The sequence below is a fragment of the Falco naumanni genome, chromosome 4, assembly GCF_017639655.2.
Source record: "Falco naumanni isolate bFalNau1 chromosome 4, bFalNau1.pat, whole genome shotgun sequence".
NCBI classification, from domain to species: Eukaryota; Metazoa; Chordata; class Aves; order Falconiformes; family Falconidae; genus Falco; species Falco naumanni.
Genome location: NC_054057.1, coordinates 79,652,948 through 79,667,384, shown reverse-complemented (window position 1 = coordinate 79,667,384; position 14,437 = coordinate 79,652,948). Strand labels below are relative to the sequence as shown.

The window sequence follows — 14,437 nt, the reverse complement described above, 5'->3', positions numbered from 1 at the left end:
GAACAGTTTAATAATGGAAAGAACTGTAATGAAGAGGAGAGAGGAATAAAACCCAAAGGGCAACTCCCCCCCCCCCCCTTAAATGATGCACAATGCTGGTGCTCACTACCTGCTGACTGATGCCCAGCCAGTGTCTGAGCAGTGACGGTGGCCCCCAGCCATCTCCTCTCAGTTTATGTACTGAGCATAGTGTTCTGTGGGATAGAATAGCCCTCTAGGGAGCCCCGGTCCTGGCTCTGCTCCCTCACAGCTTCTTGTGCACCTGCTCACTGGCAGAGCATGGGAAACAAAGGTTCCTGACTCTGTATAAGCACTACTAACACACTGATGGTTCAGTCGTTACTATCAACATTATTTTCATATGAAATCCAAACCACAGCACTATACCAGCAAATAAGAAGATAATTACCTCTATCCTAGCTGAAACCAGGACACCTGGTGTGAAAGGTGTTGCACTCAGAACTTCAGCAGGGCAATAAGTGCTTTTTTTAAAAGGTCAGTGTATGTTCTTAAAATGTCACTGTGGTTGTTCATTGCAGCTTTCAGTACAGACCAGGACAGCAATATCTGTAGGTAGAACAGTCCATTTGGAGTGAGGTAGTGTCAGCCATGCAATTATGCTTTTTATTTTGTAATCTGTATGCACTGTCAAGGGAATGAGGCATGGAAATACAACTATATGTGGCAGAATGAAAAGAGATGAGTGCTCTGCACTGTGACTGTAGCACTCTTGGGTCAAACTTTGTCTGGCAACTTGGTGTGAACAGGGAGGGTGATAATCACCAGTCCAGCTCCATGTGCTCTGAGCACATAGGGCTTCAGGTCAAGTCAGTGGACAGACTCTGCTGATACTTGTTGTCCTGTGTGTTGTGCATAAATAGTACAGGGCAGGGGGCTCATCTGCCACAGCCCCTGCTTCATGTAACAGCATTATCAACAAGCTGTTGTTAATGAAACAGGTTTCAGAGTACATTTTCTAAATACCAATGTGGATTTTATGCAAGGAGAGCATGGAGTACTGAGAGTAATCATTATGAAGGCTTTATGCTGTTGTTAATCACAGTTACAGTGCCAACAGAAGTACAATGAAACTGTCAATTTCACATTAGAACTGTTGGAGCAACTAGCTCTTACTTTCTATTAGCCTGGTAGGTGTTAGGGTTGAGGTGATTACTTAGGCTATTATCCAGCAAACCACCTACTGTACTTAAGTCCTGTTGACTTAGCACTTGAATGGAATATGAAGTATTTCTGCAAAAGCTCAAAAAGTGGTGCTTGATGAAGAGAGTTTATGTATATGACAGCACATTGTACTTAAGTGTACAGGCTCTTGGCTTTTCTGAGCCAAACAAGGCTGATATTCTTAATGTTCCCCCTTCTCAGTTTTACTCCTTAAGTGTAGGAAGAGATCAGTGCATGTTCAGGCAGAGAAGTCTTTGTTTCTTGTTGCTGGATAGAGTTTGAACCTCTGCTCTGGGCAGTTGGAATTTACTAAATAACATTGTTGGCTGTCCTGTGAATACTTGGAAATGCTAGCTAACATCCCCATAAATTGACACATAGCTTGCTTGTATGAATCTGGAGATTTGCTTTAGTGAGGGTGTTTAAAACACCTCACTTACCTTTAAGTGTAGGTAAGAGCTCTACTCTTGCTCTGACCTCTCTTTTGTATTAAGCTTACTAGCTGGGGAGGTTGCACACAGTGACAGCCATCCAGGTTGTTCTTGCCTGGTTCCTGGCCCTGGCTAACCCTGTCTGCTTAGGGGAAGGCTGTCTGGCATGGCATGTGAGAGGAGACCTGTCACTATCTCCTGGGAGGATTAACTCCATAGTTCCCCCAGGCTGGTGCAGTTGTGCTCTATTTGTGGATACCATAGGGGAAGTTTGAAGACTCATGTAACTCATTTAAAGGAAGGAATTATTTCTCTCTCTCTGTAAATTATTTAACTTGGAGCCCAGCCACATGCATTCCTTCTCCCTTCCTGTAAGAGCTGAGCTCTGGTCTTTCTCAGTCCCCTGTTGAACTGTGGAATCTTTAAGTTCACTTTACAAATACAAGGCCCTTACTGCGTTCAGGCCTGATGTCCCTCTGCTGGTCCATGTGGGATGGCCGTGTGTGGATGAGGGTGCAGTGAGAAGAGCTAGCAAACCTATTGCATATGGGGTCAGCTTTGGGGTCTCTGCAGCTTTGAGCTCAGGCAGCTGCTGCAGGAACTGTGGCAAAGTTGCTGGTTCTAAATCTCCTTGGAGAGACGGGATGGTTGGGGTCCCCTAGGAGGTCGGGGTTAGGGCTGCAGGAGTGGCTGACCACTGGTGTACTGTTATGTCTGAAGTGAGGGCCAGCGAGCTTGATCCTTGGGGCTGGGAGGCTGGGCATCCATTGGGAATAGCACTACTGGGGTGGGAAAGGCTCCTGACTCTTCCCTGCTAGGCTGGTGCTGTTCTGCAGGGAGCCGAGACAGTGGCTGAGAAAATAGAACCTTAGCACCATCTTCCTAGTCTCCCTTACCACTTAGCTAAACTGCAGTGTTTAGTAACTAAAAAAAAACCCCAAAACCCACAACACAAACCACAGATGACCAAACAACCTACACCCTCATTTGAGGGATGGCCTTACTGGCGCCAACAAAAACACCTGGTCTGTGCTGACCCAGTCCTATTTCTTTAGTGTATCCCTGTACAAAACCGTGCTAATGTGGTGATGGCATGGCACTGAGAGCAGCTCTTACTAAAAAGATACAGTGAGAAGCTTTGAAAAGACAGTGACTGATAAACATGCAAAGGTCAGGGCAGCAGGAGTGGATCTGCTCCATCATTCCCTGCTGGTGGCTGAGAGCTGACAGCTTTAGCTCCTGGTAAGTGCTAATGACAGAATGAATTACATGACAAAAAATCAATTTAAAACGCAGAAGGATATGGTTTGTGTGGGGCCAGGCTCTGAGCTGGAATAAATGTACTTGTTTCAGTGTATCCTGGATTTATTAGGCAATGCCTGCTCCCTTCAGCAAAAAATGAGGGTATGAAGGAAATTCAGGGGAAAGGATTAGAGTCCTTCATCTGTGTAACCATGTATGAGTTGTGGTCTAAAGCTTTTGGGTGTTGTCACTGGAGACAGGTGTGAGGGTTTTATTGCTCTGTCTTTGGAAGTGCCTCCTGAAAAGCTACTGTGGAGGCAGCCTTGTCTCTGGGACTGCTGGCTATGGGGTTTTGTAGTAGTTTGCAGAATTAATGTGCCATTAAAATTAATGGTTCCTGGAAATCTAAAGAGATGAAGATTAAGATCCCCCATGTTGCAGAGTGCATATAAATAATCATAGGTATGTATGTTTATTTGCAGTGTTGATGTTTAGTTACTTTATAAGAGCAGGAACAAATCAAGCTAGTGAGGAAGTAACTTTAACCTATTAAAATTTAAGTAGGTTGTATATTCTAGTAACTGAGTATTCTTGATTAAGAATTTGGTCTGGCCTTCATAGTATCTTGAAGTACAAAAGCATCCTTTAAGCAGCTTTAATTTGATTTACTGTGGAGGCAAATGTTCCTTTAAAATGAAAGCATTTAGAACCTGTGTTTTCATCTGTTTATCTGGATGTAGGTGCCTTCTATTAGTAGAATAATAGCGGTTTGAAAGTAAAGCCCAGTGATTCTGGCTGCCATGTGCAGCAGAGAGGTTTGGCTGTCAGAGAATGGATGCTCTGTGGTTGCTGCTGTCAAGTCCTTTCAAAATTGCCTAAGATGGGCACATGGGAACTGAGCCACCTACGATCAGGTTATAAAAACCTGAGCAATATGCTTCAAGATGTGTATTTACTAAAAGCTTGCTGGCAGCTGAGGAAATACCACAATGATACTCACACACATGACATGCTGCAAATGGTAAGAAACTGTTCTGTTATTTCTTAAAATGTAGGTAGGATCTAATCATTACTTCCCACTGCAAAGCCACTTGGTGACTTAAAAGCAGTTACTGTTTAACTTGGGTTTCTGTTGTCCCATAGATGGTACAGAACTGTCTGAGTGAGAATAAATCAGTCTGCTTTTAATGTAAACATATTTTGGAATGCTTGCTGGGCTTCTTGACAACTGCTGATTCTGCAGAATGGGTAGTTTTGTTGGCTTTAAAATGACAGAAAATGATTCATGGAGACACGATTGTCCTAGTTTTTTAAAACCATGGTAAAGTGTGTGACGCTCCGAAGCCATATTTCAAGAAAAAAATCCAGAATGGTCCAAATTCCTTCTTAGTGAGCTTAAAGCAAGAAATTAATTAGAAAATTATGAAGTTGAAAATGGTGGCACTGTCTTAGCTTTGGGCGGTGGGTTGCTGCTTGTCGGGGGTTTTACAGCAAAATATTTTTAGTATGTGGGTTAATTAATAAAAGGCTTGAAAGATCTTTATCTCCCTCTGGGGAGAATATAATTAATAGCTGTTGGGGAAGATATAAATAAGGAAACACTGCCAAACAGGGCTTCTGCCCAAATGCTGCCACAGCCTTGACTCCTGGCCAAGTAAAGATCTGTTCCAGAGGAGATGTAGTGTGTGGTGCTCACCTGCCTGCCACCACCTGTTTCCTCAGGCAAGAGGAGTGGCTGGCTTGTAGAGGCACACCTGAAATCCTGTGGGTCTTGCTACCTACCAGAGATGGACACCAAATGCAGCAGTGGCTGTCCTGACCCAATTGCATCCTCTCACATGCTTTTGCTCCCGTTTGGGGAAGCCAGCCCTGCAGTAGATGGCCTTCCACGAACACCGAGCCACCTCTGGAAATTTTGGCCCAGCAAGATATAAAGGGGTTCAGACAACTGTTGGCAAACCCCAGGCCAACAGCCACATTGTAGGCATAGTGGAAAAGCGGAGTGGGGCTGTGGTGAGCTGGGCCACTTGCAGGATGTGGAAAGGTGCCCAGTAGATGAAGGTGACGCAAATGGCAGTTGCTGTATGGGTCAGCCTCTTTGCTTGAGCCCTCGTGCATCTGTGGCCCATCAGTGCTTCTGAGGACCTGGCCATCTTGAGCAGGATCCTCCTGTAAGCCACTGTGATGAAGCCAAAGGGATGGCAAAGACCTGGAAGAACTGGTAGAGAGTGTACCAATGAATGTCCCTCTTGGGGGTCTGGCAGACGAATCCCATGGCCTAGTAGACCTCCAGGCAAAGGGATGAGCTGAGCATACATCCAAGCAGGTGTAACGCTGAGGATGGAGAGGGCCCAGGGTGCACAGGTGACAAGGATTGCCACAGGGGTGGCTTCCTGAAGCAAGCGGAGGTGAAGGGGTAGATGGTGGTCAGGTAGCAGTCAATGGACATAGCGGTGAGGATATAGGTGCTGGTGAACTGGCTGTTGGCATCCAGGGCAGTGATGATTTGCACATTGTCTCCCCAAAGCACCAGGCTCTGCTCCCCAGCAGCTGGTGGATGAGGAAGGGCATGCCCAGGAGGAAGAGCAGATCCACCATGGAGAGGCTGATAATGAAGGTATCTGGGATGCTACTGCTAGGGCCAGATTTAAGACTGTACAGATAACCAGGCTGTTACCAATAATGCCCACAGACAGATGATACCAAACAGGGTGGGCAGGATGAAGCTGCCATAGCTCATGCTGGGGTCACCTGCAGAGACAGGTGTGGGCAGGAAAAACCTGTGCCAGGACCACTGGTGAGGATATGCCTTGGGGATATTCTGGCTTCTAACAGATAGTGAGTGCTCTGCATGCAAACAGTAACAGATTTCTCAGGCACATGAAAGAAGTGCTTTGTGTGTGTGGCTGTGGCTAGCTGCACGCAGGCGCTTTCTCAGCAGCTTTCATAAATGTTTACATAAAACATGTATCTAATCAAATGTGCACACGCTCATTTTTCATGTGTACGAACACATGTTAACAGAAGGGAAGAGCACCGATGTGTGTCATTCCATGTTATGTGTGTATACACAATTTCAAATGCATACTTACATATGAGTATGTTTTGATACATGTATTCATATCTGATACATATGTTGATCGATTATGGATAATATCCATGCTCAGGCTTTCTACAAACCTGTTTCACATAAGTGATTTTTCTTCCCTCCTGCCTGTGCTTTTATAGCTTTCATACTAATGTATATTTTCACTTACCTTTTTATTGCACTTACCAGGTAGAGAAAAGTTTTGAACAGCCTTGGAGCTGTTGGGGATGCAGCTATTCAAGCTCTATGTGATTTGTTTCAAAATCCATCCTTCAGGAAAAATTGGTCCCCAGCAGCAGCTTGAAAAATCTTCTATGTTGAAAGAAAAAAGGCTGCCGATTCCTTGGAGCTCTGTGGAGCTGCTCAAAGCCACTGCTCTGAGCATCAGCAGCAGCTGTTAATGCAGGTTAAAAAGCAGCTCTTCTGCTCCCTGCACCACCACCCGGCAGAGATGCTAGGATGTAATAAGGCAGTGCCTGTTGCCCAGCTGGCAGCGGAGTGCTGGAAATATATTTGCAGGGAGAGCAGAATTTCATTTTAGTGCTTCAGGCAGTGATCAGGATTCACTAATAGACTAAGCAATGAACTTGTACTCTGGAGAGGCAAACGGGGTCTGGAAGTAAATAAAATCCTTTAAACAAAATGATAGATACCCAGCATTGAGAGCACGCTTTGGTTTTAGGGTCTAATTGAGTATAAACAGTTCAATAGATTTCTGCAAAGAACCATGTTAACCTGAAGTCAACATTGCAGCAAGATTTGTGAGCTTAGATTGGGGTTAATCTGTTTTAATTCTGAAGCAAGATCATGTTACAAGTGAAAAGGTACAAGCTGTGTGAATAAGTATGCAGAAAGCTAGAGTTTTTCTGGCCTGGTAAGTTGCAACATGGGTGATAAAAAGCATTGTTATTTCCCTCCTGTGAAGTGCCTTTTCCATTCCTATTTATTTGGAGGTTTCAAGCCCAGTAATAGTTATGCATGTTTCATTTCAGGTAGACTGATAGAGGAGAACAGGAGATAAACATGGGATTTATTTTGAAGGTGTATTTCAAATTACAGCAACTCAGCAGTAAAAAAGGCAAACAACTGGAAATGTGAAGTAAATGAGGCGGTGGTTGTGTTATAATCCATTCATGCTAACCTCTGCCTTATTTCCCTCAAAACCACTAGTCCTCTTAGCAGCCTGTAAACTCCTAGACTGAAGGTATTACTGCCCAGAAAAAGTAAGATTAGATTCAAACTGTATCCTGATGGTGGGGGGGGCGGTAGCCTGGTGAGAGGCAGGGAGGATTCTGTAACGGCTAGAATGCTATTTCAAGGCTCACTTTTTGCTAGCTGTAAGGATTTCTAGCACTTGGAAACAGTTATTTCAGTACTGCACAACTCTTAGAGCAGGCACCGGCCCATTTGCACAAGGGGTAATGTATTCCATTTATCAGCCAGTGCAAAAAACCTCCTTCACCTCAACCCCCCCAACATGCTACCTCGTTGGAGTTTCTTCATTTGCAACCAGCAGTATTTTTCAGGTTTTTTGCAGTCCAGTGTATGCACTGGGGAATTTGGTGTTAGGTTGGATTACCTACAGCTGCAATGTGCATCACTCTACAGCACGCAATTATGAACAGTATTCTATCCCCCACCACTGACCCTCACCTGCTGTAAACTGGCAGAGCTCTACTGTAATTGACAGCAGCTGCAGATTTCATCCTGAAGTGGGGATACTGGCAATGTAACAACCACAAAAAAAAGTATATATATTCACGAGAAATCTTTGTTCTACCTTGCAGATAGATAACTTTACATGACATACAGCCTGGGGATATTACAGCACTAGCTTCTGTTACAAGGGAAGCAGAGAAAGTACTGTTTCTGTTGGTTGGTGGCTTTTTTTCTTCTTACTGCTTGTATACTACTACCACCACACAGAAGTTAAGAAGTCTGGGATAAAGCCTTGAAGCAAGTGAAAAAATATTATCTTGGTAAATTATGAAAGAGAGCTCCTGTTATGGTCTCCATTCTGTAAATCCTTCACATTTAACTGTAATATAGTAAATACTCAAGCCCTTTATGAATTAGCATCAGGTCCTGTCTGTCTTCTGCAGACAGTAACACTGATTAGGACTAAGGATGATTTTACTCCACTGCTGAAGTGTAGTGCCAGCTTATCACTACAGCTGGAAGTGTTACCACCCATACTGTGCAGAACACATTATGGCTCAAATAAACTTTGACTCCACGTTGGAGCCAAACAGTGTGTTGGTTCATGCAAAACTGGAGTATTACACTATTTCAGCCCTTAGGATTCTGCATGTCCTTTACAGGCATGAGAAGGGAAGTAATCTGTAGTTTGTGGCTCAGCATTACTGGCCAGCCAAAATACTTTAATGCAGAAGAATTCAGTTCCAAATGGAGCCTTCCTAGAAGTAGATCTGGAAGAGGTTTTACTGTAGGCTAAGCAAGAGTAACGACAACCTGGTTAAACAAACAGCACTTTAAGAAAGCATCTAACTATATTAGTTTAATAATGTTCAACAATAATATGGCATTTGCAAAAATGAAAAGTTTAAATGACATACAACTGAGTTACAACTGAGAAGCAAAACAGGCAATTAAATACTTAACATGAAAAAATGCAAGACCTAACTGCATACCATACCATTGATGTGATGAGGCAATAGGAAGAAGGAAAATATCCCTTCAGAACAATGCAACATCTAAAGGTATATAAAAGCTTATACTATGACCTAACAGATGATAAACCCCAGCTTTCCTCATATAATAAATACAAAGCATTAGCACGGTGTGCTCATACTATTTTAACAAAGGCTGTTAAGGCTTAAAAATATTTTTTAACATTCAAAACACATTTCTCATGTTCTGAACTTTGACACTTACGTATCAAAATGACCAACTGCTGCATACAAATTTCAAAAGATAGTACATCCAGAACTCCAGCAACAAATGGGAAGTCAAATATCTACCTACCCTTTCTCTCAATTGTCACTGACTTAACAGTAGCAGTTATTACATCCCTTTACCAAATTCTGTGGAACATTCCATCATCCACATAGACTTAATATTGCAACACACTGCTGCTTAATTGTTATTCTTAATATTAGTTTTACATTGCCAATGTAAGATACCTATTGATTTTTTCAGTTCCCATAAGGAATGCGCAAAGGCTGAATGCTCGATGAGTAAATAATTACATAGCAACCGTCAGAAGAGTAAGGTTAAGTGCTTATGAGGGAAGTGTGGAAAAACCCACTTATTCATTCTTTCCATTATTGGCAGAAAGATCCAAGACAGAAGGACTCTTCTGTGGCAAACTTCCATTAACTTCTTGCTTCCTTATCTGACCCCTGTCAGAAGGAAAGAATGGTTTTACAGCGTGTTCTTCCATAAAATTATAGTCTTTTAACTTTTTGCTCAAAAAAGGTGAGCAGTGCGAGATGTAAACCTGTCTGATACTTGTGGAACATCTGCTGCAGGTCTACTTGAGCTTCTCTCAAAAGACACAGGAACATAAAAAGATCAGATATTACCTGTTTTAACAGCAAAGCTGTAAGTTAATATGGCTGATCTGTAGGTTGGGTTGCATATTCAGATATGCTATGGAAAAAAGTCTTTTCTGGAATCGGTGGGCAATATTACAGACGTGATGGCATGCCCTGGACAAGTGGTATGAAGTCCTGGAACAAATGCAAGCACACTGGGCCTTGCACCATCATCTTGTCATCTTGACAATACCACAGGCTCCACAGGCAATTCTGTGTGTCCTTGAGAGCTGTGCAGGAAGCACAGCTGTGATGAAGGAGCAGACTAGGAGGGAGCAGCTGCAATTTTTCTTATTGCTCTCCTCTGTGCTTAAAAAGCCATAATCGTTACTCATTCCCTGGTAGATATTTAAAGGGACAACAGGTGGCACTCCAGCACAACCTGCTAGCGCCTGTTACTCCCAGACAGACGCTTGGTAAAAGCTTGGCTACGGCAATGCTGCCGAAACAGGCCTACAAGCCTAAAGCACTGGGAGATACCACTGGCAAGCTGCACGCGTGCAGCATCCGGCAAACCCTGTAACTTCTATTTTGGCCATTGTCCCTTTAACTACCTCTCTGCCTATCCCAAGTCTACAACTAATTTTGGTCCATTACTCTACAAATGCAGGTAAGCAGAGATAGCTGGGTCGCCATACAGAAAGAATGGCAAAAGGTTCATCCTCTAAGCAAAGTCCAGTGTTTAGGAATGTTTTAATGACATTTAAAGCAACAAATACTCTGAGTGAGACAAAGGTGTATTTTATTGCTTGATGTCATGTTGTGTTAGCACATGCCCATTTAAAGACTATTTACATTTCCTCTTTCCTAAATAGGAAAGAGTGCACGTATTAATTCTCAATAAAATATATATCGATGACTAGACATTTATATGCTACACATTAAGCCACCAGGGTAGCCAAAGATGCTCTAGCATTCAAGAAATGTTTATATAACTAAGCAACAGTGGCTCACTTAAAATAAATGAAATAATAAATGCAATAGTACTGTCGTGCAGTTTGAAATTCAGGCATGGATCAAGACATCAATACTCACCTTGACGCATACCAGTAGTTGACCAGAGTCGAAAGGACGACATAACAAACACTCAGTACTCCAGAAACACCCAGTGAAAGTGCACCCAGGCCACACAGAACGCAAAGGAGAGCTATGCCACCTGTGGCTATTACAATACCTAATAAAAGAAAATCAGTTTATTTACACAAATTTATATACAAATTAGAAGTGCTGACATTCTACCACAACCCCAACTTCAAACCATTTGGGAAAAACAGTCTCCTGCAATCAACTAGCTAGCCTCTATAAAAGCTATGCATGGTCAAGATAAATGGATTAGGTTTATCCTGGTGGTTGAGATTAGAAAGGGAAGTAGGAGTTCCCCCGTACAGACTACACCTAATCAGATTACTATTCTCCTATTGAGTTTCACTACTGCTGAGACCTGAGGACTACATCCAGAAATCCTCAATTGCTTGAACTGGGAACTCCAGAAGGAAGAAGAAGAAGAAAAAAAAGACAACATGCCTTAAAAGAGATTAAGTACATACATGCATGCATACAATACCTTCCATGACTATGACACCGATACAGGCCATTACGGCTGTTGTAACAACGAAAATCAGGAAAAATGCAACGGGAATAGCAGACAGTGCAATAAACACCAGGAGTGATAAGGCAACAAAAGGATGGTCATCTAAATATTGGCCAACACGAGAATTCATAAATGCAACAACCTGTGGATGAAAGAAAAACATTTCAGATTGTTTTCATCTCTTGTTGTAGATAACTTAAAGATTACTGCTACTCAGTGAACTACAGGTAGCACCTTTTTGTAAGTCTGCAGCTCGAATAGAGGGCAGCTGTTGCCTCTAGATTTCAAAAGCATGAGGACTTACTGAAAATGTAGATAACTTTATAGCAAATACAATTCTACCAACAACAGACACGTTTCTCTTGCACTTCCCAGTTCCAGTCTTGTACAAATTAAAAAAAAAAAACCAAACAAAAACAAACCACAAGCTGAAAACAAGTAAAAAATCCAAATTAATTTAGCTGCACAGATTTCAGTGGGGTCTCAACAACTATGACTTTGATCTAGAGAACTGTATTTGTTAAGAAAAAAATCCTATAATATTTAGAAATTATTTTTCTTTTTTCCATGCCTCAGTAAAATGTGCAACCTGTTCATTTCTTGAGCATAAGTACTGTGATACAGACATGCCCGCACTAAGTTGTTAGGAATTTAATGTTACTGGTAGAAAAAAAAACCACATCCTTTTACAGAGGCAGTCACACCTATACGCTGAAATTTTACTGTAGTAGAGACACTTCCTTTCTCTTAAAAAAATATGCACTGTAGTTTTTGTTCTTTTTATAGCAGCACAACCATTTCAATAAAATGCCACTCTATTATCTCAAATGCTTATACCAGTAAAACACAGAAGTGCAGAACAAGCCTCCCTTTTACTTGATTGCTGACTGTGTGGGAGGACAGCCCGTCCCATAGGCTCCTCAGCATTCACTTAAAAACAGGGAGTGCCAATTCTGCTCACTCACCCCCACCCCCCTCCCCCCCAAAAAAAGTTTGAAATTGCATTTTAATAAATTGGGGTGTGGTATTTCAACAGTTATGAAAGGAGTAACTTTATGAATGTATTATATAGGATTATAATCCAGACTGACATTTGAGTTGCTGTGGATGGACTGCACCACGGAGTGCCATTGCTTCTGCAGTTCTTGCATTTCTTTAGACATGTTGTAATTCTCAGCCACGACCGTGAATCTTCTGAACAACCAGTTCTCACTCAGCCATCCAATTCTCCTTAAAATTAAGGTACAATTAGGAACAGGCTCATAGAGAAGTTTTTTGTCTTTTGCAAAAACAGAGAATGTAGATTTCAAGCGTTAATGGGATCCACGGAGTCTAAAACATTACTTTTACAAAAGCATACCTGGTGTAGGGGGATTGTGCCTGAAAACTCTTAGGAAACTCACAAAGCCAAGGACCAAGATCCAAGGTGATTCCCACCTTCCCTTATAACACTAACCCCATATTTAACCGTATTTAACCATGAGGGTGCTGAATCACCATTAAGACCATCAATTCTGACTATCCACATGGACAATTTATCGCTACTAGTGCTGGCAGCTGGGAGCACGTTACCGAGGGGTGTTTTTGTGCGTAGCCTTGCCTTCAGAAATGAAACCTCACCCTGGGCAGCTTCAGAACTCCGTGTGAGACGGCAAAACGCGTTCAAATGCTCTGAAGATACGAACTGTGACAGTTTAAAGGCAACATCACCTCGGGCAACATCAGCCCTTCCCCCACGAAAATGCCACCTGCTGCTGCCGGCGGGGCCCTGCCAGCGGAAGGCCAGGACAAGCGTTCTGCTGGTACCGCTCCAGGGGCACGGTGTCAGCATTCCCGCTGGAGACGCCGCCTGTACACAGGCACCCTCCCTCGTTCGCACCGTGCTCCCACACAGCCGCCCCTGGCGAGGGCCCGCCCGCCCCGTTACGGCCGGCACGGCACGGCACGCACCCCGCGCCGGACGCTGCACACTGAGGGCAGGAGCCGCGCCACGGCCCCCCGCCCCCCCCCCACCGGCGCTACACGCGGCCCTTGCGCTACCGGCGGCTCCCCGGGCAGCAGCGGCCGGCGCGGGCCGTAGCGCTGCGCGCAGCGCAGGTCTCCCCAGCGAGCGGGGCGGGCGGAGGCCGCGCGGCACCGAAGCCCTGTGGCCGTGGGCCGGGCCGCGCTGCCCGCCCGAGCCGAGGGAGGTAAGGGGGACTCGGCTCCCGCTCCCGCCGGGCTGCGCCCCGCTGCTGGCGCCCGCCCTCCCGCTGCGACCGAGCGGCGGCCCGGGCTGACAGGCCGCCCCGCAGCGCCCGGCCAGGCGGAGCGGGGCGGCGCCGCTCCCCGCCCTCCCTCCCTCCCTCCGCCGGGCCGGGGCCGTCCCTCTCACCTGCGGCCGCTGGCCGCCGGGCCGCAGCCCGTCTCGGCGCCTCGCCCGCCCGATGCGACGCCCAGCGCGGCCCGGGCTGGGCCTGCCGGGGTTGAGGGAAGCGCCGCCGCCCTCTCCCGCCGCCGTCTCCTCCCCGCGGGGGCCGGCGGCGCGGCGGGCAGGGCCGGGGAGGCTGAGGCGGGGAGCGGGCCGGGGCAGGGCACCCGTGAGGTGGCGCGGGCGGTGCGGCGGGGCACTTAGCGAGGATGGCGCCGGGAAGGTCTCCACAGGACACCCGGGGCTTTAGTGGCTTTTTAATCCTTTCTCTTTGTGCCTTTCCGCGTCCCCCTTCCTGCCCTGCCCTTCAGCCCCCGGGCGCCGCCGCAGCAGCTCGGTGCTGGGTGCCCTTAGGGAGCGTCGCAGGGCCATGTGCGGTGAGGGGGACACAGCCTCGAGCCGTGGAGAACTCGGGAGGGGACATGCGGACGCCTGGGTGCCCCCCGGGGAAGCATAGGGGAGCAGGCCGCTGGGGGTGCCGCAGGCCAAGGTGGCGGGGGGGCTGCGGGTGGCTTCGGGGTGCCACCGCACTTCGAGCTGCCCCTGAGGGCCCGCGTGCCCGGCATCGCCCAGACAGGCGGCTCTAAGCCCACCGTCCCCCGCAGAGGGACTGCTGCCTGCTGAGCCGGGGCTGCGAAGGAGCAGCCTTCCATGAGCTGTGACTGAGGCACTTGGGCCGTGAGGCGTCGTGGGACAGCAGCAGTGAAAGGCCTCAGTGGCGTCCCCCCTGCCCCCAGTTACCTGTCCCCACGCGTTTCCACCCAGCCCTGCCGCCACCACAGGTGTTTGCGTGGCCGTGTGGCATGGCAGACCTGTGCGCCACGGGAGGAGTAATGGCTTTGAAGATTCAGCTGGGTTGTCAGCCAGATGGGTGCGTCCTGTGGTGTCCCAGCATTTGGCTGGGGCTGTCACCCTTGGAAGTGGCTCTGGATGAGG

The 14,437-nt window shown here is 46.1% G+C and overlaps 1 protein-coding gene and 1 pseudogene across 5 annotated transcripts; both read right to left on the bottom strand.

Annotated features, from left to right (window-relative positions):
• Positions 1–4,629: 4,629 nt before the first annotated feature.
• Positions 4,630–6,212, bottom strand: LOC121087713 (annotated as a pseudogene).
• A 2,236-nt stretch (positions 6,213–8,448) lies between these two features.
• On the bottom strand, positions 8,449–13,630 carry LDAF1 (lipid droplet assembly factor 1). Of its 5 annotated transcripts, none has more exons than XM_040593010.1 (6): positions 13,466–13,548; positions 12,664–12,775; positions 12,183–12,321; positions 11,065–11,233; positions 10,536–10,674; positions 8,449–9,305 (listed from the first exon to the last, which is right to left on the bottom strand). In XM_040593010.1, exons 3-6 carry the CDS (start codon positions 12,252–12,254, stop codon positions 9,212–9,214), a joined length of 474 nt encoding a protein of 157 aa, XP_040448944.1. In that variant the 5' UTR covers positions 12,255–12,321; positions 12,664–12,775; positions 13,466–13,548; the 3' UTR covers positions 8,449–9,211. The 5 variants fall into 5 exon arrangements, with proteins under 5 accessions (XP_040448944.1, XP_040448945.1, XP_040448946.1 ...); XM_040593011.1 differs by having other exon boundaries at positions 12,712–12,775; XM_040593012.1 differs by lacking the exon at positions 12,664–12,775 and having other exon boundaries at positions 13,466–13,630.
• Between the last annotated feature and the right edge of the window lie 807 nt (positions 13,631–14,437).

Coding starts and splice junctions, on each gene's coding strand:
- LDAF1 (XM_040593012.1), bottom strand. CDS start 12,254: ATGTCTAAAGAAATGCAAGAACTGCAGAAGCAATGGCACTCCGTGGTG. Junction 11,234..12,182: donor CCATCCACAGCAACTCAAAT/GTCAGTCTGGAT, acceptor TTTCATCCACAG/GTTGTTGCATTTATGAATTC. Junction 10,675..11,064: donor CGGTGTCATAGTCATGGAAG/GTATTGTATGCA, acceptor TTCTTTTATTAG/GTATTGTAATAGCCACAGGT.